Consider the following 27444-nt stretch of genomic DNA (forward strand, 5'->3'; position numbering starts at 1 on the left):
GAAATATTCTATTTATTTCTTAACCAGTGAACAAGAAAAGAAAAAAAAATGTAGAAGATCACAAGCGAGCTATCGATACTGGATCCACTGAGAACCCCACGACAAATAATGGACAATTATGAGCGCATTTTCCATTTGCAATCGATGAGGTGTCTGATACAAATTTTTATAACATTTCTGCATTAACAGAAAAGGGAAAAAAGACATTAATAGTTGCACTAAACAGAACTTGAAGTTACAATTTGTTTACTACTGCTTAATATTATACACGGCTTTACGAGAATTGCACGGAATGAGGGACTTAAGTTTCATGGAGAGATCAGCAAAGCTGGAATTGATCGCCTTGGCATTAACAACTGGCTTTTTCAAAGAGCTAGCACTTGCACGATGGGCCAAGTGGCCTCCTTTCGTCCTGTAAGGTTGTCTGTTTCTTTATAACGTTTCAAACAACACAGACTAATAATTAATAAACAGACAAAATAATCTGGAAAAAAAGTTTGCACGTTTCTCAAAGCTTCACCTCCTGAGACAACAGGAATTTAATACATTCACGAGAATATGAAAGGACTTATTCTAGTGGAAAAGACAGACTGGGGCTTAAAATTTCCTCTGTTCGTTTCCCGCAGTGGGGATGGGTATTTAAGGTTGTCCGCCAAAGTTACGCGGGTACAGCGGGAGTGGTTTAGACGAAATTCACCCCCGAGATATTCACAATAATCGTATTTTCTCTCCCCTTGCTCCCTCGTGTGTTCTGCTGCTTATCCATCTTTTGAGTTCATTAATTTGCGACGATCAGTCAAACCTTTTGCTGTAAGACGTCTGGTATATGATAAAAAAAAGAGGGCGTTATTACCGTCATGGAATTATGGACTGATACAGAACAGAAGGAGGCCATTCGTCCCGCGTGCCTATACTGGCATTTTGAAAGAGCTGTCCAATTAGTCCCATTTCACAGTTCTTTCCCCTATAGCCCTGAGACTATTCCCTCCCCCACTACCTCAACCCCCTCAAACAAGTATTCATCCAATTCCCTCTTGAAAGTTACTACTGAATCAGCTTCCACCGACCTTTCAGCCAGTGCATTCTCAACCACAACAACTCGCTGGCTCAAAATATATTTCTCACCTGCCCCTCTGCTCCCTTGGCTAATCACCTTACAGCTGTGTCCTTGGTTGGGCAATCCTGCTGCCTCTTTGAAGCTGTTACCCCATTCATTGTCCTATCCAAACCATTCATCATTGTGCACACCTCTATTAAATCTCTCCTTAACCTTCCCTGATCCAAGGAGAACAATCCCAACTTCCGTATTCTCCTCACATCACTGAGGTCCCTCAACCCTGATACCGTTCAAGTAAATCGCCCCTTCACCCTCTCCAATGACTCGACATCACTGTCCTGACCAGATCATCATGTGCATGAATAATCGAGACGAACCATGCACATGCTCTTTCCTGCTCATGCATTCCTAACCTTGCATATAAAGTCTTGTAAAATCACAATAAGTTCAATTATTTTCCAAGGGAAATTCCAGAACATTGACAATTGTGTTCAACTGGATTAAATTGGTTGGTTAGTTTTGTGGGCACAGGAATGAATGGAAAGTGAATTGGTGTATTCCATCTGCGTGCAATAGGAATGCAAAACGTGGGCTCGTGAATATCGGATAATCACTCGTAATTTCAGTCTGGAATTCAGGAGAAACTTCTTTACCCAGTTTCACCATTACAATACCTATGTTAAGAACTTCAGTAATTTTAATCTTACCTTAGTTTTCCAAGCAATTGTTGAGATGAAAATTGTATAAAAGATGCTTTTGCAGATGAGGATCAGGTATGTCAGTTTTGCCGTTGCCATGCTTTGGATTTTCGCCTCTGTAAAGTAAATGTAACAGAAAATGTTGCAATCTCTGTTCTCTCAAGGCAAGAAATGCTACTGCGTGAAAATGTAATGTGTGTCAGTGAAGCAGCCCAATGTAAGGGTCGAGCTGCGAAAGCAGAACTGATCTCCCTTTGACGCAAGGAGCCCTGGGGTATTCCTTACTACAAATGGAGTTCAGCAATATGGCCGATCTGAATTGGGGCCGCTGTAACTTCTGTGTCAGCTATGGCTCACGTATGTATCAGATCTAGCTGATTGGGTAACGCTCTCCTGTCTGAGTCGTACGATTGTGGGTTCATGCCCCAGTCCAAAGACATGAACCCCATAATCCAGACTGACTCTCCCAGTGCCAGTAGACAGCGTGTGTGCTGCACTGCAACTTTGGAGGAACCTTCTTTGAGATGATGTGTTAAACTAATTTAACCTCTGGGAAGTGGAACTGTCCCTCTTATCTCCACGCCAGATTCACACTATCAACTCCCAAGGAATTGTAAGTTTTAAGACAGGTGTACACAGCTCCCTCCCCTCCCATCCCCAGGCGTCTCCTCTCCCTCATCACACGGCAGCATATTTCCCTGAGGTCGTGAACCCAAGAGGACCGTGAGGTTATATCATTCGACTAGGCTGATTTCGAAATTCCCACGGCCTTTCCCTCCCAGAGGAGTTTTCTCATAAACTCGTTGTGCATGATAGTATGTATAACTGTAAAACTACAGCTTGGAAATGTTGAAATGAGTATATACATGAAATGTCTGACACAGTAATAATTCCAGAATTATTGGTGAATATTTTTTGAGTCATGGAGTCATTACAGCACAGAAAGAGGTCATTCGGCCCATCGAGTCCATGCAGGATCTCTACAGAGCAATCCAATCAGTCCAGCTCTCCCCTTCCATCTCCATTGCCCTGCAAGTTAATTACCCTCAACAGTCCGTCCAGTTTCCTTATGAAATCATTCATTATCTCCATTTCCACCACCCTCGTAGACAGTGACTTCCAGGTCATTACCACTCGCTGCATAAAACACTTCTTCCTCACATCTACCCCCCCACTGCATCTTTTTCCCAAAGCCTGAAAACTGTGACCGCCCCCCCCCCCAGTCCTTGTGCCAGCAACTCATGGGGACAACTTTTCTTTGTCTACCTATTGTAAACCTGTCATAATCTTGTACAACTCTGTCAAATAGCCCCTCAATCTCCTTTTCTCCAAGGAGAACAACCCAGGTTCTCCAATGTAACTTTGTAGCTAAAATTCCTCATCTCTGGAACCATTGTGGTAAATCTCCTCTGCACCCTCTCAAGGACCCTCACCTCCTTTACAAAGTGTGGCGACCAGATACAGATAGAAGCAGATAGATATTCACCTTTACTTATACCGCACATTTCTGGGAAAAGAAAGAAAAATCAATAAACATTCAGCATCAGAATATTTTATGAAATCACTGTGTAAATGTAGATTATCACAATTGAGTCCCGCACTGTAGTCTAATATATTGAGAGTCATTTTAATTGAGTGTTTAACCATATCTTCCCCTTTACACTACAATATTGTTCTATTTCATGAATTATTTAATTATTTATTGACTTACTGATACATCTACTTGCTTATTCGTACTTTCATAAGAGCACAGGTGCGATATAAATGCAACTTTCTGATTTCTTTGAAGCTGAAATAAAATGGTATTGGTCTCACTAGTGTGCCTACCTGCTTTGACAGCTAATGTTGAACTGCTTGTTGCAGGCACTGATTCGTTAGTGTAGAGATCTACTCTGCACTCAACGTTCTTGGACCGAGCCCAATCTAGGGCGTCGAATCTCAGCCGGCTGCTGATGCTGTAAGATGTATTTTCTTTTGATAGGATGGCATTGAGATCAGTGTGAATGTTCGTGTCATTAGCATCTTTCTCCTTGCCATCGACAAGCCAGTGGATCTTGATGTTGTCGGGGTAGAAGTCGCTGACGAGGCAGACCACAGTGGCTTTTTTCTTTTCTCTAATCTCTTCGGGAGAGGGCTCAAAGACAGTAACTTTGGCAGGCCTAATCGTATCGTTTTCGCCTGCAGGAAAAGTAAATGGAGACAATATGGATGAGTATGAAACCCGTCTTGAGAATTTTAAACCACCAAACAATATCAACCTTTCAATCCTAGCCAGAGCAGTTAATTTTGTGCCAACTCCAGAATAAACCTCTCTGTTTCCCGAACACCGATCAGTCATAAAACGTAGAATCAGTTTGCAACCTCGACATGCTTTTGTACATTTTAACCCAAAGTGGCAGAAAATGATCATCTCAACCTCTTAGTCATTGAGGGAAGTACAAGTCTGTCTCATTATGAAAGAGGTTCTCCTGTCTATCTGAAAAGTGTTATCCTGAACTCTGGGCCAGCCTGTTCTCAATAAAAAGGCTATCACTCACCTTGTCCCATTATCTAGAGCCCTTTCCTATCAGGGAGGTTATGGGGAACATTTCTAAAGCTCTGGTTAGGCCACAACTAGAGTTTTGCAGCCAGTTCTGATCACCACATTTGAGGAAGGTAGTGAGTGTCCTTGAGAGGGTGCAGAGGATATTTAACAGAATGGTTCCAGGGATGAAGGATTTTAGCTACAAGGTTAGGTTGGAGAAGCTGGGATTGTTCTGCTTGGAGCAAAGGAGATTGAGGGGAGATTTGATGGCAGCGTACAAGATTATGACGGATTTAGATAAGGTAGACAAAGAAAAACTTCACCCATTAGTTGTTGGTACAAGGACCAGGAGAGACAGATTTCTGGTGCTGTGCAAAAGATGCAGGGGGGGTGTGAGGGGGGACATTTTTATGCCACGTGTGGTAATGACCTGGAACTCGCTGCCTGCAAGGGTGGTGGAAGCGGAGACAATGAATGATTTCAGAAGGAAATTGGATGGACACTTGAGGCAAATTAACTTGCAGGGCCATAAGGATAGAGCGGGTGAGTGGGACTGATTGGATTGCCAGACAGAGAGCTGGCATGGACTCGATGGGCTGAATGGCCCCCCTCTGTGCTGTATTATGATTCTAATCCTACTCTTGTCTCTTCCCCCAAATGTAATATTTAATAATTAGTGCTACCGTAAACTCACACATGAAAGGAGGGGACCATTCAGCCTGTTGTGTGAATTCCAGCTCTTTGGTAGATCTAGCCAATTAATCCTACTCCCCACCCTGTTCTTCTCACATAACCCAGTAAACTATGTACCTTCAAACTCTCTCTATTTCCCTTTTGAAAGCTACTTTTGAAGTGAAGCTACTATTGAATCTGCTTTCAGCACCATGTCAGGCATTACATTCCAAATCACAACAACTCGCTGTTCAAACAAAATATTTCCTCATCCCCCCTTTTTTTTTCCAACGACCTTAAATCTGTGTCCTTCTGGTTACCGAACCTCCTACCACTGGAAAAAAGGGTTTCTCCCTTTTAACTCTATCGAAAGCCTTCCTGAGTTTCAGCACCTCGATTAAAATTTTCCCTGTACCTTCTCTGCTCTAAGGAGAACAATCCCAGCTTCTTCAATCTCTTCACGATTTCTGAAGTGCCTCAACTCTGGAACCATTCCAGTCAATCTACTCTGCATTCTCTCTAGGGACTTATCCTGTTTTCCAAAGGGTGGCACCAGAGTGGAACACAATGCTGCTACTGAGGCCTAAACAGTATTTTATAAATGTTCATGATAACAGCTTTGCTTTTTCCCTCTGTGCCTCTGTTTACAGAGCCAAAAGGATTCAGTGTGCCTTTTGATAGCCTTTTGAACCTGCCCTGCCACCTTCATAGATTTATGAACATACATCCCCCTGGTTTCTCTGTTCCTGCACCCAATTTAAAATTGTACCGTTTGAGAAACAATGTATTGGCTCAAAGAAAATAAGGGGAGTGTGTCCGAGCCAATATTTATCCGTCATTCAACACTTCACATCCACCATTTCCGGTTATCTGGTCATTTAGTGCAATGATGCTTGTGGGATCTTGCTGTGCGCATTTTGGCTGAAACCTTTCCCTACATTACAACAGTGACTACACTCCACAGTCAGTTCTTTAACTCTAAAGCTCTATGAGCGTAATATTGCGAAAGAAATACCTGAACAGGTTTGGGTTTACAGTCAAGACTCTGTGAGAATGCCATGAATATTAAAATGATACAATCATTAACATAATGACTGATGCCTAATTTTGTTACATTTTTGTTCTGAATATTGAACCATTGGAGATTTCAGGAGACTCCTCTTCACCCAGAGAATAGTGAGAATGTCGAATTCGCTTTTTTTTTTGACTCGGAGGTAAGAGTGTCACCACTGTGTAACTTCACTGAAATACTTAAACCCAAGCTGTATTTTGAGAACTGGTCTCTTTCTCAACCAGTTGAGCTGCAATTGACAGATGCAGTTTGACAATGGTGCGTCTTTACCTAGCACGCGTTAGTTTGGTACCTTTGCTGCAATACACGAAAGTGCCTTGCGCACGTTGCTGTCCAAAATCTGCCTGTTTGCAAAGGGGCTGAACACAAGTTTAATTTTGGTCTTAACAATTGTACTTTTATTGGGACTTCCTCCCTCTGGGATTCGCCACGCTGTTGTTTGTCTTCAATTAATTTTCCCTTTATATTTTGTCTGCTTTTCCTGGTTACTTGCGAATGTGTCTTTATTTTAAGAATAAGTTTAATGAAACAACATTGATCTCCCCTTCGCCTTCTCTGCTCGAAGGAGAACAATCCCAGCTTCTCCCATTTCTACACACAAGTGAAACCTCCCCATGTCTGGTACTATTCTAGTAAATATCTTCTGCACCCTCTCTATGGCCTTGACATCCTTCCCAAAGTGTGTTAGCCACGAATTGGTCACAATACTCCAGGCGAGGCCTACCTGGTGATTAATAACAGCAAAAAATTGCATTTAACTAGCACCGTTGATGCAGTGAAAAATCTCACCATCAGAGCAACTCAGACAGCAACTTGATACCGAGTTATCGAAGTAGATATTAGGGACAGGTGAACAGTCAAAGAAGTAGGTTCTAAGATGCTTCTTAAAGAAGGAGAAGAGGGAGAGAAGCAGAGGTGTTTCAGGAGGGAATTCCAGGGTTTCGGGCTCAGGCAGCTGAAGGCACATCCGCCAATGGTGGGTTCAAGGGAGCGGAGGATGCACAAGAGGCCAGAATTGTTCGGAGCACAGGGAAATCATCAGGGGTTCTTTTAGGTCCAGAGGAAGTTACAGAAATAAGGAGCCACCGCCTCACTGACAGAACAATGCACTAATCCCGCGTAATTGTCCCCTACACGTGAAATGAATCCTTGTGTTCATCTGCTAAAATCCCTCCCAACAATTAGAAAACTGCATCCGTACAACAACAGCAGACCTTGGTCCATCCATCATTAACTGAGACCTCTTGTACTGTCAGCTACTCACCCGAAACGCTTAGCTTCGTGCTTTGTTTGCTGTTATTATTGGATATTAGTCAATATTAAAGATGCAGACAAGTACTATGTCGTACTGCATCAGGGGATACCAATTAGAATTAAGCCTGCAGGTTGCTCAATCGTCTGCGAACACACAGAGCTGCTGGCTCTTTCCCCATAACCCTGCATTTGTTAGCCTTCAAGTATGCATCAAATACATGTTTTAAAAGCTACTATTTAAAGCGACTTTCAGGCAGTGCATTCCACATGACAGCAACTGGCTGTGTAAAAGCAAATATTCAACTCCCTCTTTGTTTCTTTTACCAATGACAAATCTGTTCTCTTTGCTTACCGACCCTTCTCCCAGCAGAAATGAGTTATTCTTATTTACTCTATTACAAACCATATGATTTTGGACATTTTGAATATGATATTAATTCTCACCTTAACCTTCTCTTCTCTAAGGAGAACAACCCCAGTTTCTCCAGTATCTCCACACAATTGAAGTCATTCATCCCTGGAACCACACTAACAAATCTTCTTTAACCTTCTCTGCTCCAATGAGAACAATATTCTGCTTTTCCAGTCTCTCTATAAAGCTGAAATCCTTTCTCCCTGGTATCAATCACCCCACCACCACTTAATCCTCTCTGCATTACCCTACCAGTTTTCAGAATATATCTTGCTGAAATATTGCGAATTAAATATAATAATTATTACAATCATTTGGTAATAAGTGGGGCAACGAGGGAAATCTGGGAAGCAGGGTCAACCATGCAGCTCTGTGCAGTTATGTACTGGAGTGCAATGCCATGGATAAATATACAACTAACTTAATTGACGCACTCAAAATGTTACATTTTTTAAAACTTACCCAACACTGTTAATTTGGGATGGTGGCCAAAATGAAAGTTAGTAGTTGCATCCACAATGCTACATTCCTATCAGAAAACTAGGATGGCCTAACAGTTCCCGTAGACTGTCAATACTGTAGCTTGTTCACTGTATTTATTTAGTATATCAAGTGAGCATGTAGTGAAATTGTTAAGCTGTTTGGACATTGCCATGTACCTCTCACTTTGAATTCTGATTTGAAACAGTGTTTCAGCGTAAATTTAAGTCAATTCCTTATGCACTCAATTTAGTTATTTTCTTGAAGGAAGACTAGGTGAGTTTGCCATTTCGTATCTAATCTTCTACAACCTTGACTGGATCTAGTCTTTGTTTATTACATTCAATCATTTTTGTTGAGTCAGTGTGTTAAAGGTTATGGAACCAAAGACGGTAGCTGGAGCTAAGATAAAACTCAGCCATGATTTAAGTGAATGGTGGAAGAGGCTCAAGGGATGAATGGTCCTTTGTGGCTTCTTGTGTTTGATTGGAGTCCTTTTCAAAATCGTTGACTCGGGTTTGCATCTGTTATAAACTTGACAGTGGCCCTTCCTGAGTTCAGCTTTTAAAATAATCACTACTAGTTGAGCCTTGCCTCTCTGCTTTTACATTGGTGAAGCTTAATGCTTTTACATTGAACACTGGGGGGACAAATCGCTCGGTTTTACATACCCAGAACTGTTAATCTTGTCCCATCGCCAAAGCGGAGAGGTGTGCTGTTTCCAGAACACAGTGTTACAAAGCAGTATTAAAACTGCTGGGGACCAATGATTACACGATAATTCATCGAATACTCTGACACCTTTGAACAATTATCATTCAACCAATTGCAATGTGTAGATTTGTCTGTCCTTTTCTCCACCATTCCATTTTAAAGCAGAGAAAATATGGTAACATTTGCTTAGACGTTCTTGGAGCTCTGTGCACAGTTCTGGTCTCCATATCCCTCGGTTAGACCACACTTGGATCACTGTGCACAGTTCTCGTCTTCATACATATTTACCTATCAGGAAAGACTGAATAGCCTTTATGATAGATAAGAGAAGGCTTAGAGGTGACCTGAAAGAGGCGTCTAAGATTATGAAAGGGTTGGGGCTTCCAGAGGGTAGACACAGAGAAGTCTGGTAACGTTGTCTTTGCAAAATTGTGCATCTTGGGATTCAAATTTACTCAAGTTTTCCAGTATGTGGCCAGGTTTGTGAGTTTTGGGAGAATTACGAAGCAATGAATGAACACTTAGAGCGAATTAAATTTGAATATTGAGATCTATTCTTGTTTACCCACCGAGAACGTAATCCCAGAGCCAAAGTAAGAGATCGAGGTCCCAGCTGAACACAATGTCACAGGCCAGTTGTAAAACTACCAGGGCCCTCAGTTAGGCCTGAGCTGGAGTCTCGTGCCCAATTCAGGGCACCACACTTTTGGAAGGATGTCAAGGTCTTGGAGAGCGTGCAGAGAGAGATTTACTGGAATGGTCCTAGAAATGAGGGACTCAGTTATGTGGAAAGACTGGAGAAGGTGGGATTGTTCTCCCAGAGAAGGTGAAGGAGAGATTTAATAGTTGATTTCAAAGCCACGAAGGGCTTTGTTAGAGTCAGTAGGGGGAGACTGATTCCACTGGCCGGAGATTTCACAACCAGAGAACATAGATTTAAGGCAATTGGCAAAAGATCCAGATGTTTATTGAGGGGCCATTTCTTTACACAACGACTTGTTATGATATGGAATGCATTACCTGAAAATGTGATAGATACTGATTGCATATTGAACTTCAAAAAAGAATTGGAGCATAGTTCAAAAAGGCGAAAATTGCAGGACTGTATAGAAAGAAAAGGGGTGAGGGAGGCGAATTGGAGAACATTTCCCAACAGCCGACTCTAGTAAGATGGGCCGAGTGGTATTCTTGTGTCCAACATGCATATTTGTCGAATTATTTCCATCAACTGTTTTTTTTAGAAGTCTGTCCCATTATCAACAGTGAGCTTTCATTCCAGAAGATCACTGCTTCAGGACGTTAATCATAGCAAGCTGAACAAACTCTGTTTAAGAATGGGATTGAATTTTATACGGATGAAGGCAAAGCACAATCTTCTAAAACAAAATCGAAGCGGTCATTTTTATTAATTAGTGTGAGGTTAACAATTTTATGCGGCAACAGCTCAGAATTGTTGACTTAATTTTGGCTGCAAGCCCATAAAGTATGGATTGACAAAAGTATTAGGGTCATGTCTTTCCAGCCATGTCTATCCTGGATTCTACTCCACCCAATAACCCTCCTGAGAAAAGAGCCTGAGGAATGTCTCCCAATTCCAAAACAATTCAGCCAATCACAAGAAGGCATTTCCACCATAACATTCTACGTTAGACAACCCAATGCACTTCTCTGTCGGTTTAATGTCACACAGCATTTTCTATATTTTTGAAAGGATAATAAGATTGTCGATGTGCTGGTTGATAATTCGAAAATTGGACTGTAATGGGAAACTGCAGAATATGATGATAGACTATCCCTTCTTCTTTCTTTTCTTTCTTTTGGGCCTACTTATCTCGAGAGACAATGGATACGCGCCTGGAGGTGGTCAGTGGTTTGTGAAGCAGCGCCTGGAGTGGCTATAAAGGCCAATTCTGGAGTGACAGGCTCTTCCACAGGTGCTGCAGAGAAATTTGTTTGTCGGGGCTGTTGCACAGTTGGCTCTCCCCTTGCGCCTCTGTCTTTTTTCCTGCCAACTACTAAGTCTCTTCGACTCGCCACAATTTAGCCCTGTCTTTATGGCTGCCCGCCAGCTCTGGCGAACGCTGGCAACTGACTCCCACGACTTGTGATCAATGTCACACGATTTCATGTCGCGTTTGCAGACGTCTTTATAGCGGAGACATGGACGGCCTGTGGGTCGGATACCAGTGGCGAACTCGCTGTACAATGTGTCTTTGGGGATCCTGCCATCTTCCATGCGGCTCACATGGCCAAGCCATCTCAAGCGCCGCTGACTCAGTAGTGTGTATCAGCTGGGAGTGTTGGCTGCTTCAAGGACTAGTTAGACAAACAAAGCCTTTAACATTTACATACCCAAAACTGTGAGCTTGGTCCCTTGGCCAAAATATAATGGTTCGGTCTTTCCATAACACAGTGTTACACTCCCATTACAAAACTATTACCCTCCAGACAACCTATTGCACAAGGAGGCGGCCATTCAGCCCCTCTATCCTGCTCCTCTATTCAAAGGCTGATCTGTACCTCACTTCATTTACCAATCTGATCTCGATATCCCTCGATAACCTCCCCAAACAAAGTTATTTCCATCTCAATTTTGTCAGGTCTAATCGCCCTCCAGGATTCACAGCTTTTTGTTGAAGAGGGAGTTCCAGAGATCTTTTACAATCAATTATTATCATGTACTTTTACTACGGATTCCTCTGCGAGAGGTGAAATCAGAGGGTTTTCCATCAAAATATCTGATGTTAGACATCCCAGTACGGCTTTAGTTTCACATAAAAAGCTACAATGAGATTCTTGATATTCCCATTGATAACTAGAATAATGGAGAGTTGTGGGCAATCACAGAATATAACAATAGACCAACAAATGGCTTTATCAAGTTTGACTATCCCAGTGGATAGTGAATGGAACAATATAACAATAGTGTTACTCTAAAAGAGAAGCAAATGAATTTCTTCTAAAGGCAGGCTGGAGATTGGGTCAAATCATTAACTAAACCCTCTCCACTCCCCATTGGAGGCAACATAATAGCAATTAAACTGTAAAATGAATACAATGCTGAAACCGTTCACCTACCGAAAACTACTAACTTGGTCCCATCGCCAAAAGTATAATCGTAGTTATTTGAGCACAGTGATGCCTGTCAGTGTTAAAAGTCCCATCTAGTTAGAAATGCTCAAATGCAACGTCTTCGAAATGATGTACTCAAATTGTAGATTTACATACTATGAATGTGTGATGTAAAGACAGCGGCAATGCACCCTAGATATTGGACAGGAGAACAACAGGTTAATTATAGGGCCTGGTGGAGGTTACAGAGACAGCGAGATTTGTCGGGATTGGAGGATGTTGCAGGGATACGGAGAGTTATAGAGGCTGGAGGCGGTTACAGGGATAGGGAGGTTTGTAGGGGCCGGAGGACGTTACAGTGACAGGGAGGCCTTGGGTTGAGTTGAAAACAAATGTGAAAGATATTTAAACCAAGATATTGCAGGTCCAGCTGCCAATATAAATCGGCGAGGTGATTCTGTGACCGAGAACATAATGTATTTTAGAGCATCTAATTTCGTCTGAGAATCTCAAATATCCTCATTAACGAAAACAACAAAAGCTTCTGTTCTATGCTCACCTAAAACAATCAATTTTGTCCCGTCACTGAAGTAATACGGAGTATTTCCTGTACACAATGTTACATGACAATAGTATAACTACAGGTCGAAGAGCAATGAAGCTGGTGCACTGATGCAAAACCTCACACAGAATGCACTGGAGATTTGACTCTTTATGTTAAGGGCATTATAATGTTAATTAGAAAATCATTGTGAGGAATAGAAAGGGAAGTTCGTTACTCAGATAGTGGTAATAATGTGGAATGCACTACCACAGGGAATGGGTTGAGGTGAATTGTGGAGATGCTTTCAAGGAGTGAGTTGGAAAAAGACATGGGAGAGAAAGGAATAGAAGATTAGATGATGTAAGGGTGAGAGGAGGCTCGTGTGCAGTTTCACCACTGGTTTGCTTACACACTGTAAATTCTATATAATTAAATGTAATTATGATGTTTTATTTCACTCATTCTGGGGGAAGAACGATGACAGCATTTTTTGGAAACAAATAATCTGCCCTCTGAGAAAACGGTTAATAAATCTGCTACTGCCTCCCTGACAGGACTGCAGATAGACCTACACCCCATTGAGTGCAGGGGCGATGGTTGCAAAGTGATAATGTTACTGTGCTAGTAATGTTCTGGTTCAAATCCCGAGGGTAGCTAGAGGAATTAAACTTCAACTGATAAATGAAAGTCTGGTTTAACTGCATGAAACTATCGTCAATTGTCAGAAAACCCCGCCTGTTGTCATATAAGTGACTTCAGACTTCAGTTGACTCTCAACTGCCTTCTGAAACAGCAAACCACCCAGTCCAAGAGCAATTAGGGTTGGGCAGCAAAACTTGGCCTTGCCAGCGACGCCCATATCTGATGAAAAAAAATGAGCTAGCAGACCACTCAGAGGGCAATTAGGGATGGGCAATAAATTCTGGTCCACATGCCACGAACGAATTAAAAAAATGTATTTCCCTGTGCATCTTAGTATTTTCCATCTATTCTGCCTTTTATGCACATTGGAAATGCTGCCTGAAATTTTTTTGTTATTTGTCAATGCAACATTTCAGTTGCAAACTGAAACTCAGAAACAGCGTGAGCTACAATCATTTTTTTTTCAAAGAACGTCCAACTCACCCAACACAGTCAGTTTTGTCCCGTCACCGAAGAAATACTCGTAGCTTCCAGAACACAGTGTTTCAGCCCTGTTACTAAACTATACTGGTCCCTGAAAGGTTGCCGAATATTTGAGTGAATAATACAGCTCTTGTTTGTTTGTCCATGATCAGCTAAATGGGAGAAATTTTCCCTTCTTTAAACACAGATCCAGTTCAAGAATCAGTCTTTCTCCTTCTCTCTCTCTCTGTCTCTGTTTGTGTCTTAAATGCATTGGAAAAATGTCTTTCTCCAATGAACCCGGAGCCTTAAGCATCTTTCCGACCATTTCAGACAACATGCATTCTCAGAATTGGCCTAACATTCCTGGACTCACCTGCCACTACTAACTTGGTAACGCTTCCGAAGTAATATTGATTGCCAGAACACAATGAGAGACCCTTGTAACAAAACTTCATAAGGCGAGGTGCAGGTCTTGCCTATATCACACTTGGACCCTGTCCTCGAAAGGGTTTGTAGATCACATCTCCTTAATTTATATATCTCCTAATTTACATTTGTGGCTCACGAGCAAGGTCATAGAATCAGAAATATACATTACTGAAGGGGAGACCATTCGGCCCATAGGACCTCTGCTGACTTCATGAAAGGGTTTTAACATAGTCCTGGATATTTCCCTTCGAGTATCTATCAATTTCCATTTTGAAATTCACTACTGAACCAACTTCCACCACCAGTTCAGATGTGCCTTCCCGATCACAGTAACTACCTTTGTGGGAGAATGTCTCTTCATCCCGCCTCTGGTCCTTTTTGTCAATTGCCTCAAAACCTGTGTCCTCTGGTTACCGACCCTTCTACCAATGGAGACTGTTTCTGATTATTAACTCTATCCAAAACCTTCATTAATTTGAACACCTCTTTTCAATCTCCCTTTAACCTTCTCTGTTGAAAGCAGAATAATTCCAGGTTCTCCAGTCTCTACAACTATCTGAGGCCCCTCATCTCTGGTACCATTCTGGTGAATCATTTCTGCTCCCTATCTCAGGCCTTCATAAAGTGTGGTACCCAGAACTGCACACAATGCTCCAGCTGGGACCTAACCAGTGATTTGTAAATGTTAATCCTCACTTCCTTACGGAACTCCTTGTGAATCCTTCACCAATGATGGTCTGTTCCAGCATCATCAACTGGTCATTTCAAACATATTAACCCTTTTTTTGACCTAGCTCTCTCTCTAACTCACTCCTCGCATTAAACCGCTGGAGTAACATTAGGGACAGGGGGAGGTCATTCAGAGTCTGATTTCCCAGACAGCTATCACTTGTTGATTTCCACACACACAATCGGTCATTGTTAAGAAACGGGTGGCACCTGAATAGGGAATATGATTAGCGTTATCTTCATATATTAATCTTGTAAATTTCAATCAGACTATACCATATCAGACCGTGCGGAATGATTCTGACTGACGCCACGCTAATCAGTTACCTAAAACCACGAGGTTTGTGCCATCGCCAAATGTGTAGTCGTTGTTCCCTGACACAATGTTACACAGTTGTAACAAAGTGAGGGAATCTTTAACTCTCTGCACACCGGTTAATTAAGTGCAGTTGCATCATTTTGTATTGGGTTGCATTTATTATCCCGCCCTTTCAGTCTTTACCTCGTTTTGTCATTTTTTTTGTCTTTGTCTCCACCTCTCCCATCTTTTTCTCTATAATTTTCAATCCCCTTTTGCCTGCATTTAGCTCCCAATCTGTTTCTCTGTAGATATGGTTTGTCTCCCTAGCCTTCTTCCGTTTGCACCTCGCCATTCCCCTATGTTTAGTTTTTTTAACTGTTGCTTCATTACTCTTTGTTTTTTCTCAAGATTACCTTCTCTCTCCTTTCTTCAAATTGACGGGAGAAAACTTGCTGACAGTTTTAATACTTACTGAGACCAATGATATGGTTCGACAAATATCTCACTCACCCAGGATTGTTAACTTAGTGCCGTCTCCGAAATATGATGGCTGGTTATTTCCTGCTCCCACATCATTATGTCACAACACAAAAACATTCCTCAATTGCGCCCTGCCAGTTTTCAGTGTCCATCTCATTAATATTTGATATTGCCCTTTGACTAACATGAGCTGACCATACAACAAAGTATACCCATAAAATAACCGGGTGGGGAGGTGGGGGAGGGGGGGGGGCTTGACCATTAAAGCTAGCAACATTCACAGTACCGTCTATCCATCCATCTGTGAATCTGTTAGATGTCCACAGATACAGTGCTTATAATACAGGAAGATTTTACATGGAGTTCTTCATAATTATTAATTAACTTCTACACACAAGTTGGGGACCAGATAGCTCAGTTGGCGAACGTGCCAGTTAGAACAATGCTTACAGAATGGATTCATTTCTCACTGTGTCTGGGGAAGTCAAGGGGAAGCCTCCTCATAGACACTCCTCCCCATTCATGCTCCTCTCTCCTGCTGGTGAAAAGGAACAGAGAGCCAGTCCATCAGATGACCACCAGCCTGCACAGACAAGATGAACCCAGCATCCCTGGCTTCATTGAATGAAAGTCTAACTCACCCAATACTGTTAGAGCCGAACCATCTCCAAAATGTAAAGGCTCGTAGCTCCCGCCTGCACTATACTAAACAACAGTACCAAAACACACCTTTGGATAGACATATACACCGACAGAAAAGTAGCTATGTCGATAGATAAACATAAAGATGGATACACAGACCGATACATTATGGATGATGGAACAATAGATGTTTATATAGACGGTAACGTACCTAAAACAGTTAACTTGGTACCAGCTCCGAAGTAGTAAATATCAGAAGAGCACAGAGCTAAATCCCTGCATCAAAACCTCTCACCTCTCTCTGATTCATGTCCTGAAGGAGCCTTTCACAACTAGAAAGAACCTCCAGGAGTATTGGCACAAAGGAACATAGAAATGCTGTCGCTGGAGTAGGCCATTCAGCCCATCGAGCTTGTTCTGACATTCAGTGAGGTCATGACTCATCTGTATTGTAACCCCATCAGCCTGTTTGTGTTCCAAACCCTTTTCCTAACAAGGCTCTATCATTCTCAGATTGGGAAGTGACAATTGACCCTGTGGCCTCAGCAGTTTCATAGGGGAGAGAGGCCCAGATTTCCACCACCGTTTGTTCAGTTATGTCCTTTCTGGCATCACCCCTGAACGGCCAAGCTTTGATGTTAAGCTAATGCTCCCCTCCACCCTCACCCTTGTTCTGGGCTCTGACACCCGCGGAAATTGCAGCTCTATCTACCCTATCGAATCCTCTCATTATCTTAAACACATCAGTTGGATCAATCCTTAATCTCCAATGCTCAACATCTCTAAGCAACCTGCCCCCATAATTTAATCCCGGCATCATTCTGGTAAATGAGGAAAGATCGATCGCAATCTGCCCTGGTCTTTCAGCTCATGTTCCCCAGGTCGTTCAATGTGCATTCAACACCCAGTGTCCATTCACAAACAAAAAAATCCCCTTTGATACTTCTCATCCATTCAAACGCTTTAGGATAATGGGGAATACATCAAATCATATCGAGGATTCAGCACCGAACCAGACCATTCAGCCCACTACGTCCTAGCCGATTAAATGCTCCACATGATCCTTCTCACACCCTCTTCATCTCACCCCATCCTTTTAAAAGGTCCTTTTATTCCTTTCTCCCCCATATGTTTATCCAGCTTCCCTCTTAAATACATCTCTGCTATTCGCCTCAGCCCACTCCCTGTGGTAGTGAGTTCCACATTCTCGCCACTCTCTGGTTGAAAAGGCTTCTCCTGAACTCCATATTTGATTTATTAGTGACTGTCTTATATTGATGGTCCCCTGGTTCTGGTCTCCTCAACAAGTGGAATCATCTTGCCTCTGTCATAATCTTAAAGACCTCGATCTGGTTATCCCCTCTGCCTTCTCTTTTCTGGAGAAAACAGCACCAGCCTCTTCATTCTTGACCTGTGGTTATATCCTCTCAGTTTTGGGAGCACATTTGTAAATATGTTTTGTTTTGCTCTATCCAGAGCCTCTGCTTTTTTAATCATATGCAGTCCAGAACGGCATACTGAAGAATTGAATCTGACAGTTTTCGTTCTGTGTCTGTGTCCTCTTGTTTTGTTCTCATTTGCAGCTACATTGCTGTTTGTACTGTTTATTTTAGAGACCCTCCCTTATGTCCCCACTCAAACCCCTTTCCAAATGAATTCATCAGTTGTAGGTCTCCCTTTTTAAGCCCAAGAGTCGAAATTAATTCACCGAATTCCTAAATATTCACTCCCACGACCACCCCACGTGAATTCCCGAATTGAATCAACTTTTCCAGTGTTAGGAAGGCATTCACTCACCTAAAACCACCAGTTTGGTCCCATCACCGAAATATGCTTCTCCAACGTTACACAATGGTATGGGGCTGTCGCAAAATCCCCCTCAAGTCTAGATTGTTCAGTCTGTTCCATTGAAGTTCGGACTGTGTCAATGGCCCGTAAAGGGTGTTGGAACAGGGGGACAGGAGGTGGCCGTTCAGCCCTTCTAGCCTGTTCCACCATTCAATTCGATCAGTGTTGATCTGAATCTTAACTCCATCATCCCACCTTGGTTCTGTAACCCTCAATACTTCTGTTTAACAAAACTCTAACAATCTTGGATTTGAACTTATCAATTGACCACCAGTCTCAACAGTATTTTATTTTGTTGTGGGGGTGCGGGGAGAGTTCCTGATATCACCCCTGAACGGCTCGAATTTCAATTGTTCTGGACTCCCCCCAACCTGAAGAAGCAGTTTCTCTCTATCTATCCAACACCTCAAGCACCTCGATTATATCAGCCCTTTAATGATCTATATTCAAGGGACTGTCAGCTTAGTCTGAGTAACCAGTCCTCATGATTTAACCCCTTTCTGCATCTAATATCTGAACTTACTCCCCGCATATAAACCTAGATGTTGATCTGATAGGAAGAACAGAGTCCCTTACCGAAAACTGTTAACTTGGTCCCGTCGCCGAAGTAAGCTATGTTTCCTGCACAATGGTCTAAACCCAGTCATGATCTGGCCCGGGAACTGTTCCATTTGCAACTGAACGGGTCTGTGCCGGGCGGTTTACCGGGGAACACATCGCCAAGGGGGTGTCCCGTTGGACTGGTCTTTGCGAACCAGAAGGAAGGGCCAGTGTCGTTCCGGGGAGAGAAACACCGCGCCAAAGTGACAAACGGATGCTTGTGGCAGGAGGGAAATTAGGCGCAATTCTCGGCGGTCATGAGACAGATCTAACCGGCTGCCTAACTCGTTAAACTGTCCGGGGAGGAGGGGGGGCGGGGGCAGTAAGCTTGGAATGCACACAGCTAGACATGAAGGTAGAGAGAACAAAAGACCCCTTTATCTTACCTAACACCATCAGTTTGGTGCCGGTCCCGAAATTGAGTGGTGCTGTTGTAGCACATCAGCAAATCATGTTGCACGAACCCAGTCGAAAACAGTTTGCTAAAAGTGACCTGCTCAGCGTTTAGGAAGCACTGGTCAAGACAATCAGGACACACAAAGCAGCTTACAGCCAATGAAGCAGTTTGTTTAGGAAGTGGTCACCACAGGGAGACAGAGCAACTGATATTGTACCAAGGAAGTCCCATCAAACAGCAGTGAGATTAATGAGTAGATCATTGTGATGTTGGTTGAGCATCAATATTGGTCCCAAGACACCGGGGTGGTGTTTCAGGGGTTGAAGAGTAACCAGTTTTCACACAAATAACACACAGTTATTCTCTTTTCCAGAGGAATGCTCTACGTTATAAAGCTGGACCATTCTGAGGCATCTACAAGATTGAAAGGGCCCAGCTCCCGCCATAATCCAGAGGAGATGTTTATTCGTTTACTCTGTTGCCACTGCTCTTCTGCTAATCTTCCTCGAGGTATGCAGAGCGAGGTTTTTGTACGGAGGCTGCATTGGATTCTATCACAGTGTCCCCCCTGTCCCCACGGTGATAGACACTCATACAAAAAAGAACGCGAATTTTGCAAGGCCCTGCCTCTGAAAAGACTCCCGAGGGCTTCACTTGGTGAAGTCAGTTGAGATTGAGCTGCTGAAAGTTTTTTAGTCCTTTGGACCAAAATTAAAGGCCGTTCATTCCGTCTCAAAACTGTTAGCAGGAACAGGAGGTGGCCATTCCGCCCCTTCTCAGCCTGCTACACAGGTGCAGCAAGAGGCCATTCAACCCCTCTAGACCTTGTTACACAGGAAGAAGAGGAGGCCCATTCAGCCCCTCTTGAGCTGCTTACACAGTAACAGGCCCATTCATCCACTCAAGCCTCCTTCCTTTCCTCTACTTCCTTCCTTCCTTCCTTCCTTCCTTCCTTCCTTTCCGTCCTTCTGTCCTTCCTCCCTTCCTTCCTTTCATGGTTTTTTTTCTTGCTTGCTTTCTCTCTTGCTTTCTCTCTCTCCATTCCATCTCTCTGTTGCACCCCTTCTCCCCTTCACCCTCCCCCATCCCTTACCCGCTTCATGATCCGCATTCTCTCTTCGACAACCTGCAGGACCTCAGGACATACCGGCCACGGGACCTCAAACAGAAGCCACTTACTCTAGACAGTAAATCGTTCACACTGTTATCTCTTATCTTATCACTCAGAGAGACCCATATCTGCCAAACTAGTGCAAGTTTCCCAGGTGTCGTGTTGATGTGTGCGGTGCTGTTATCATTCCTGCAGATCTCATAGCACACCAACCCCCATCGCCATGCACCTGACATGAGGGAGAAAGGAATAGAAGTTTAGATGGAGTAGGGTGGGGGTGGGGAGAGGAGGCTCGTGTTCAGTATCACCACTGGCTTCATGACACATTTCTGGGGGGATTTGAGCAAATTTTGAAAATGAATAATCCGCCCTCTGAGAAAATGGGTCAAAAAAGGAACTCCTTCCTTAACAACACTGTGGAAATACCTAAAACACATTGAACGCAGGCGTGACGCTAGCAAAATGATAATGTTGCTGGGCTAGTAATCCAGCAGCCCGGGTTAGTGTTCTGGTTGTGTGAATTCAAATGGCCGCAGATGGAATTTAAATTCAGCTGATTCATAAAAATCTGTCAGGGTGCCATGAAACTGTCGTCGATTGTCATAAAAACCCATCTACCATCTTATATGGGACTCCAAACCTGCAGCATGCAGTTGACTGTTAACTGCCCTCTGAAATTGCAAAGCACTCAGTTCAAGGGCAATTAGGGATGGGCAACAAATGTTGGCCTTGCCATCGGTGCCCACATCCCATGACAAGAATAAAAACATGGCCTAACAAACCACTCAGAAGGCAATTATGGGTGGGCAATAAATGCATCCCAGCACGAATTAACAATGACTTTTCCTGTTCATTTTTGTCTGTATTTTGCTCCCCATCTGTGTCTCTCTGTATATGGTTGCCTCCCTAGCCTTCTTCCACTCTCCACCTCGCCTTTCCTCTATGTTTAATTGTTTTAACCTTTGCTTCTTTACTGCAATGCTTACGGTTTATTTTTACAAATTTCATGTTCTCTCCCCTTTCTTCAAACGGAAGGGAGCAAACTGCCCAACAGTTTCAGTGCTGATTGAGCCCACTGATATATTTCGACCAATATTCTACTCACCCAGGACCGTTAACTTCGTGACATCTCCAAAATATGATGGATGGTTACTTCCTGCTCCCACATCACCATGTCACAACATTCCTCAATAGCGTCCTGCTAATTTGCATTGTCCCGATCATTAATATTTGATATGGGCCTTTGAGTGACACAGGCCAAAGTAAACTCATAAACTAACCAGGGTGTTTGGCAATTAAAACTCGCAACATTCCCAAAACTGGCTCTCCATCAATGTATGGACCAGTTAGTCAGATGTCCACAGAAACAGCTCTGACAATACTGGACAATTTTACTTGGAGTTCGTCATAATTATTAAGTAAGTTGTGCATGCAGGATGGGGACCGAATAGTTCAGTTAGCTGGATGGCTCACGTGTGATTCAGAGCAATGTCAACAGCAGGGGTTCAGTTATCGTCTTGGTCAAACTAAAGTAACGGGAAACCGCCTTACCTACCTTTTTCCCTTGTCATTCTCATCTCTCCTGCTGGAGAAAAGGAGCAGAGAGCCATGGACGGAACATCTGCATGGCACAGGCAATATGAACCCAGCCATCCTGGCTTAATCGTATAAACATCTAACTCACCCAAAACTGTTAGAGTCCAGCCTTCCCCAAAATGCTGGGTGTTCCCGCCTACACTATACTAAACAACAGTACCAAAACACAGCGTTGGGTAGACAGGTACAGTCTCAAACAAGTAATGTATCGATATCTAAACACATAGATGGATGCACAGATACATTGTGGATCGATCGAACAATGGATATTTGCACATTTATGTAGATGGGATATTACCTAAAACTTAGATCCAGTTCCGAAGTATTAATATCAGCAGAGCAAAAGCTAAATCCCTGAATAAAACCTCTCACCTCTCTGTGGTTCTATCCCAAGAGAGCCTTTCACAACAATGGAGAACCTACAAGTACAGGAATATTGGCTGACAGCAGCACGAGAGCATAAATTGACCGTTCAGCCCTTCGAGTGGGATCCGACATGCAAAAAGATCATGTATCTCAGTATCATCAAGGTGGATGGAAAGAAAGGTGCAGAGCTGAGTGGTTAAGTGCACAGCTCTCAATGGTGGATTGATGGAAATTGGACAGTCCAGAATTTCAGGATCACAAAGATCTCGGAGAGTTGTAGAGGCTGGAGGAGGTTACAGAGATAGGAAGGGTTGCAGGGGCTGGAGGAGGTTACTGAGATAGGAAGGGATGTAGGGGCATGGAGGAGGTTATAGACATAGAGAGGGTTGTCAGGACTGGAGGTGGTTACAGACATAGAGAGGGTTGTAAGGGGGCTGGAGGATGTTGAGGCGCTTTTTAAAAACTCCTTCATGGGATGTGGGCGTCGCTGACAAGGCCAGCATTTGTTACCCATCCCTAGTTGCCCTTGACAACTGCGTGGCTATTTCAGAAAGCAGTTACGAGTAAAGCAAAATAGTTAATAGGTAGAATGAGGTAGAAGTCGTGTTTCAGCTATACAAAGCCCTGGTTACAGCACATCTGGAGTTCCTCTGAGCATTTGTGGGCACCAGACATTAGGAAGGATATGCTGGTCTTGGGGGAAGTGTAGTGTAGATTAAACAGACTGATACTTGGACGCCAAGGGTTAAATTGCAAGGAAAGATTACACATTTCCTATTCTTTGGAAAAGAGAAGGTTAAAGGGTGGTTTGAGCAAAGTTTTCAAGATATTAAGGGGAATGCATGATGTAGATAGAGAGAAACGATCTCCATTAGTTGTGCAGTCTAGATCTACGGGACAGAGTTTAAGAATTAGAGCCAGAACTTTTCAGGCATAAAATTAGAAAACATCTTTTCACATAAAGGATGGTAGAAGTTTGGAACTCTCTTCTGCTGGAACAATTGTCAATTTTAAATCTCAAATTGATAGATTTTTGTTAACCACAGCTATTAAGGGATTATGGGGCAATGGGGGTAGATAGAGTTAGGTCACAGATCAGTCATGATCGCATTGATTGGCAGAACAGACTCGAGGGGCCGAATGGCCTACTCCTGCTCCTGTGTACCGATGATCCTATGTTCCTGTAACTTTTATTTAAACATAGAGTCAGCATTCTGCTTCAGTTAGAGTGTCCCAAATTCTGACAACTCTGAGTGAAAAGGAATCTAGTAATTGTCCTTGTAGATCTTTTGTCAATGATTTTAAATATCTGACCTTTGTTTATTGACCCATCCACCAGTGGAAATAATTTCCCCTTCAAGTATTTATCCAGTCCCCCTTTTGAAAGTTACTGTTGAGTCTGTTTCCACACCCTTTCAGGCAGCGCATTCCAGATAACAACACACCGCATAATTGTTTTATTCATCATATCACCCCTGTTTATTTCGTCAATTACCTTAACTCTGTGTCCTTTGCTTACCAACGAGCATTGGAAATTGTTTCTGAGCACGTACTGTGTCCAAAGCCTTCATTGCTTTGGACACCTCTGCCAAATCCCCCCTTAACTTTCTCTGCTCTAGTCTCTAGACGCAACTGAAGCCCCTCATCACTGGAACCAGTCGTATAAATCATTCGTGCAACCGCTCGAAGGCCTTGACATCCATCCTAACATGTGACACTCACAATTCTCCAGCTGGGACCCAACCAGCGATTCATCGAGGTTCAGCTTAACTCCCTTGCTCAACTCCTCGTCAATCCTTCATCAACGAAGGTGCTTTCCAGCTTCCTCAACTCTTCATTCTAAATCTCTTGATCGTCACGTATTTGTCCCTGTCCCTCACTCCTATCATCAACTCGTATTACGCCAATTTAGCCACATTAGGGACTGGATTAGACCATTCAACCTCTGATATCCAAGGTACTCATCACATGTCGATTTCCACATGCATAATACGTCTCTCGTTCATTTCAGGAAATATTCCATATGGGGCTCGGAAGTAATGCATGGAGTCTGAACACGAATACAAGGTGTATGTTTATATATAAGGTCCTCAGATCCACAACTAGGTTTGAATAATTTTAAATTGCAACCAGACATCCCTCTGATTCCACTTTCCTTTAAAGAGCTAATTCGATTCTATCTCACTTACCTAAAACCATGAGTTTTGAACTGCCCCCAAAAGTATAACCATCGTTGCCTGACGCAATGTTATACTGTTGGAACACAACTTGCGTTTCTTCAACTCGATACACAATAGTTAATGAACATAGTTGGAACATTTTGTATTGTGTTATATTCATTATTCCACCCTATTGCTCTTTATCTTACATTCTGCTGCAATAGATCTCCTCGTCTCTGTCTCTTTTTTATTGTTTTAAATCTAATTTCCCATCTCCCTCCAGTTCTGTCTGCTGTTTTCTCTCCATCTGGAGTTAAGAAGAATGGGAGATGATCTTCTGGGAAATTCTAAGATTCTGAGGGCGCTTGACAGGGTAAAGGCTGAGAGAATGTTCCCATGTAGAATTAAAGGGCGCAGTTTCAGAATGAGGGGTCGCTCATTTAGGACGGAGTGGAGGAGGAATTTCTTCTATCAGGGAGTCGTGAATCTTTGGAATTCCCTCCTCCACAGCCCTGTGGAGACTGAGTCCGTGAATGCATTCAAGACTGAGATAGAGAGCGGAGCCAAGGATTATGGAGAACAGGTAGGAAAGAGGGATCGAGGCCAACATCAGATCAGCCATGATCTCTGGTTGCAAATTCCTCTCTCACCAGCCCTCCTCCAATCTCCTACATTTAGCTATTTACATTCTTGCTTCTTCAATGCAATGCTTACTCTTTTGCCTGTTTTCACATTCTCTCTCCTTTCTTTAAATTGAAGAGAGTAAACTAGTCGACGTTTTCAATGCTAGTAAGAGACGTATTTTGACTAACATCTCACTTACCCTGGACAGTTAATTTAGTGCCATCTCCAAAATACATAGGTTGAATACCCCCTGCTCCCACATCATCACCTCACATCACAAAAACATTCCCCAACTCTCTTCTGGAAGAAAAGAAACTCACTGGGCCATTCCTTAATATTTGATAGTGGCCTCTGGTTAACGCAAGCTAACTGTAAGTTAATGTAAACTCGTGGACTAACCAGGCAGTTTGCAGTTATAACTAACAGAATTCCCAAGACTGTCTGCCCCGTCTATATGTGGACCTGTTCATCAGTTATCCACCGTGGCAATCCTGACAATAGGAGATTTTCTCTAAGTCCCTCACAATTATTCATTCAATCCTTCTTGCAAGATGTTTACAGGTGACCCTTGCTTCACTGAAAACAAAGAAACTGAACTCACCCAAAATCGTCAACGTGGACACGTCCCCAAAATGTAGCAGGTTGGTATACCCGCCCGCACTGCACGAAACAACAATACCAAAATACAACGATGGGTAGACTGATGTCTTGACAAACAAATAGATAGATAGGTGGACAAACAGACAGACAGATGGATCCACAGTCCAACAAATAGATAGGTACATTGATAGATAGATAGATAAATAGGTAGACTTACAGATGAAAAGATGTATTTACATATATAAATATCTACATGTGCAAACATAATCTTACCTAAAACAGTGAGTTTAGTCCCAGCTCCGAAATAATAAATGTCACCAGAGCACAATGATAAACTCATGTATTAAAACATCACCTGTCTTTGAGTCCTTTACCGAAGGAGCCCCACATAATAAGGGAGAACCTACAAGTATAAGGAAATTTTGTCCAAAGGAACATAGCAACTGGGGAACAGGAGTTGACCATTCAGCCCTTCGTGCTTATTCCGACATTTAATTAGATTATAAATCATTTGTACCATAACCCCATCGACCTGCCTTCCTGGTTCCATAACCTTTAGCATCTTTGCCGATCAAAAAATAATCAACCACACATTTGAAATTTTCGACTGACTCCCTCAGCTTTCTGTGGGAGAGATTTCTGGATTCCACGGGGCATTTTGTAAACAGGTCCTTCTTGACATCACTCCTGAATGGTCAAGCTATCAGTTTAAGGTTTTGCTCTCTTGTTCTGGACCCGTCACACCAGAGGAAATATCAGATCCTATCATTATCTTAAACACATCAATTGGATCACTCCTGAATCTCAAATTCTCAATTTACTGCAATCCTACTTTAAACAACACATCGTCATAAATTAAACTCTTTTAATCCCGGTATTATCCTGGTGAATGAGGAAAGCTCATGGGGCCCTTGACACCTCATTGTCCACTGGATATGGGTAGCTCACCAGTTCGATTAGTAACTTGAAAATAGTGTGTCTCAAAATGGTTTCATCCATTGCCGCTCGAGGCCAAGAGGGAATATTTCGAATTGCGTAGAATTTACAACACACAAACAGGCCAAGCCCATCTGCTCCATACCAGTGTTTACACTCCACTTGAGACTCCTCTCATCCCCTTCATTTAATCCAATTTTTTTTATCCAATCTACTTTTTTAAACCCACTCCTTGTGGTAGTGAGTTCCACATTCGCACCACTGTCTGGGTAAAGAAATTTCTCCTGAATTCCCCATTGAATTTATTGCTGACTATCTGACATTTATGCTCTCCCCGTTCTGGTCTCCCCACAAGTGGAAAAAACTTCGGTGTGTCTACCTTGTCGAAACCCCTTTCAAAATCGTACAGACCTCTACCAGGACACCCCTCAAACTTCACTGCTCTCGAGAAAGGAGTTCCAGTCTGTCCGACCTTCCCCAATAGTTATAACTTCCCAGTTTGGGCAGCACAGCTGTTAATCTGTTTTGATTTTCCTTTTCCAGAGCCTCTACATCATTTATTTTATAATATGCAGACCAGAACTGCATACCGAACGATGCAATTGGACATTTTTCGTTCTATGTCTGTGTCCTCATATTCTTCTCTCACAAGTGCAATCATTCTATTTGTATCTACATTGCTGTTTGTTCTGTTTCTTTTACAGACCCTCCCTTCTGTATCCACTCAAACCCCTTCCCTACAGTGAAACAAATTCGGCAGTTGTAGATCTCCCCTTGTAACCTGAACAGACGAAAGAAATTCACCAAATTTCTATATTTTCACTCTTTCGACCACCCCACGTGAATTCCCAAATTGAATCAACTTTTCCAGTATTAGGAATGCATTCACTCACCTAAAACAACCAGTTTGGTCCCATCTCCGAAATATGCTTCGCTATTGGAGCACACTGATATGGGGCTGTCACAAAATCCCCCTCAATCCCCTTAGATTGTTAAATCTGTTCCATTGAAGTTCCTATT

General features: G+C 42.8%; 1 gene segment (V, D, J or C); it reads right to left on the bottom strand.

Moving 5' to 3' along the window:
• Positions 1–25841, bottom strand: LOC137359841 (T cell receptor beta chain MC.7.G5-like). The segment is given in 5 exon segments: positions 1–819; positions 1765–1871; positions 3242–3262; positions 3583–3933; positions 25762–25841. Coding segments are annotated over 5 exon segments (573 nt in total).
• Positions 25842–27444: the final 1603 nt, after the last annotated feature.

This window comes from Heterodontus francisci, unplaced genomic scaffold (assembly GCF_036365525.1).
Source record: "Heterodontus francisci isolate sHetFra1 unplaced genomic scaffold, sHetFra1.hap1 HAP1_SCAFFOLD_419, whole genome shotgun sequence".
Lineage (NCBI taxonomy): Eukaryota > Metazoa > Chordata > Chondrichthyes > Heterodontiformes > Heterodontidae > Heterodontus > Heterodontus francisci.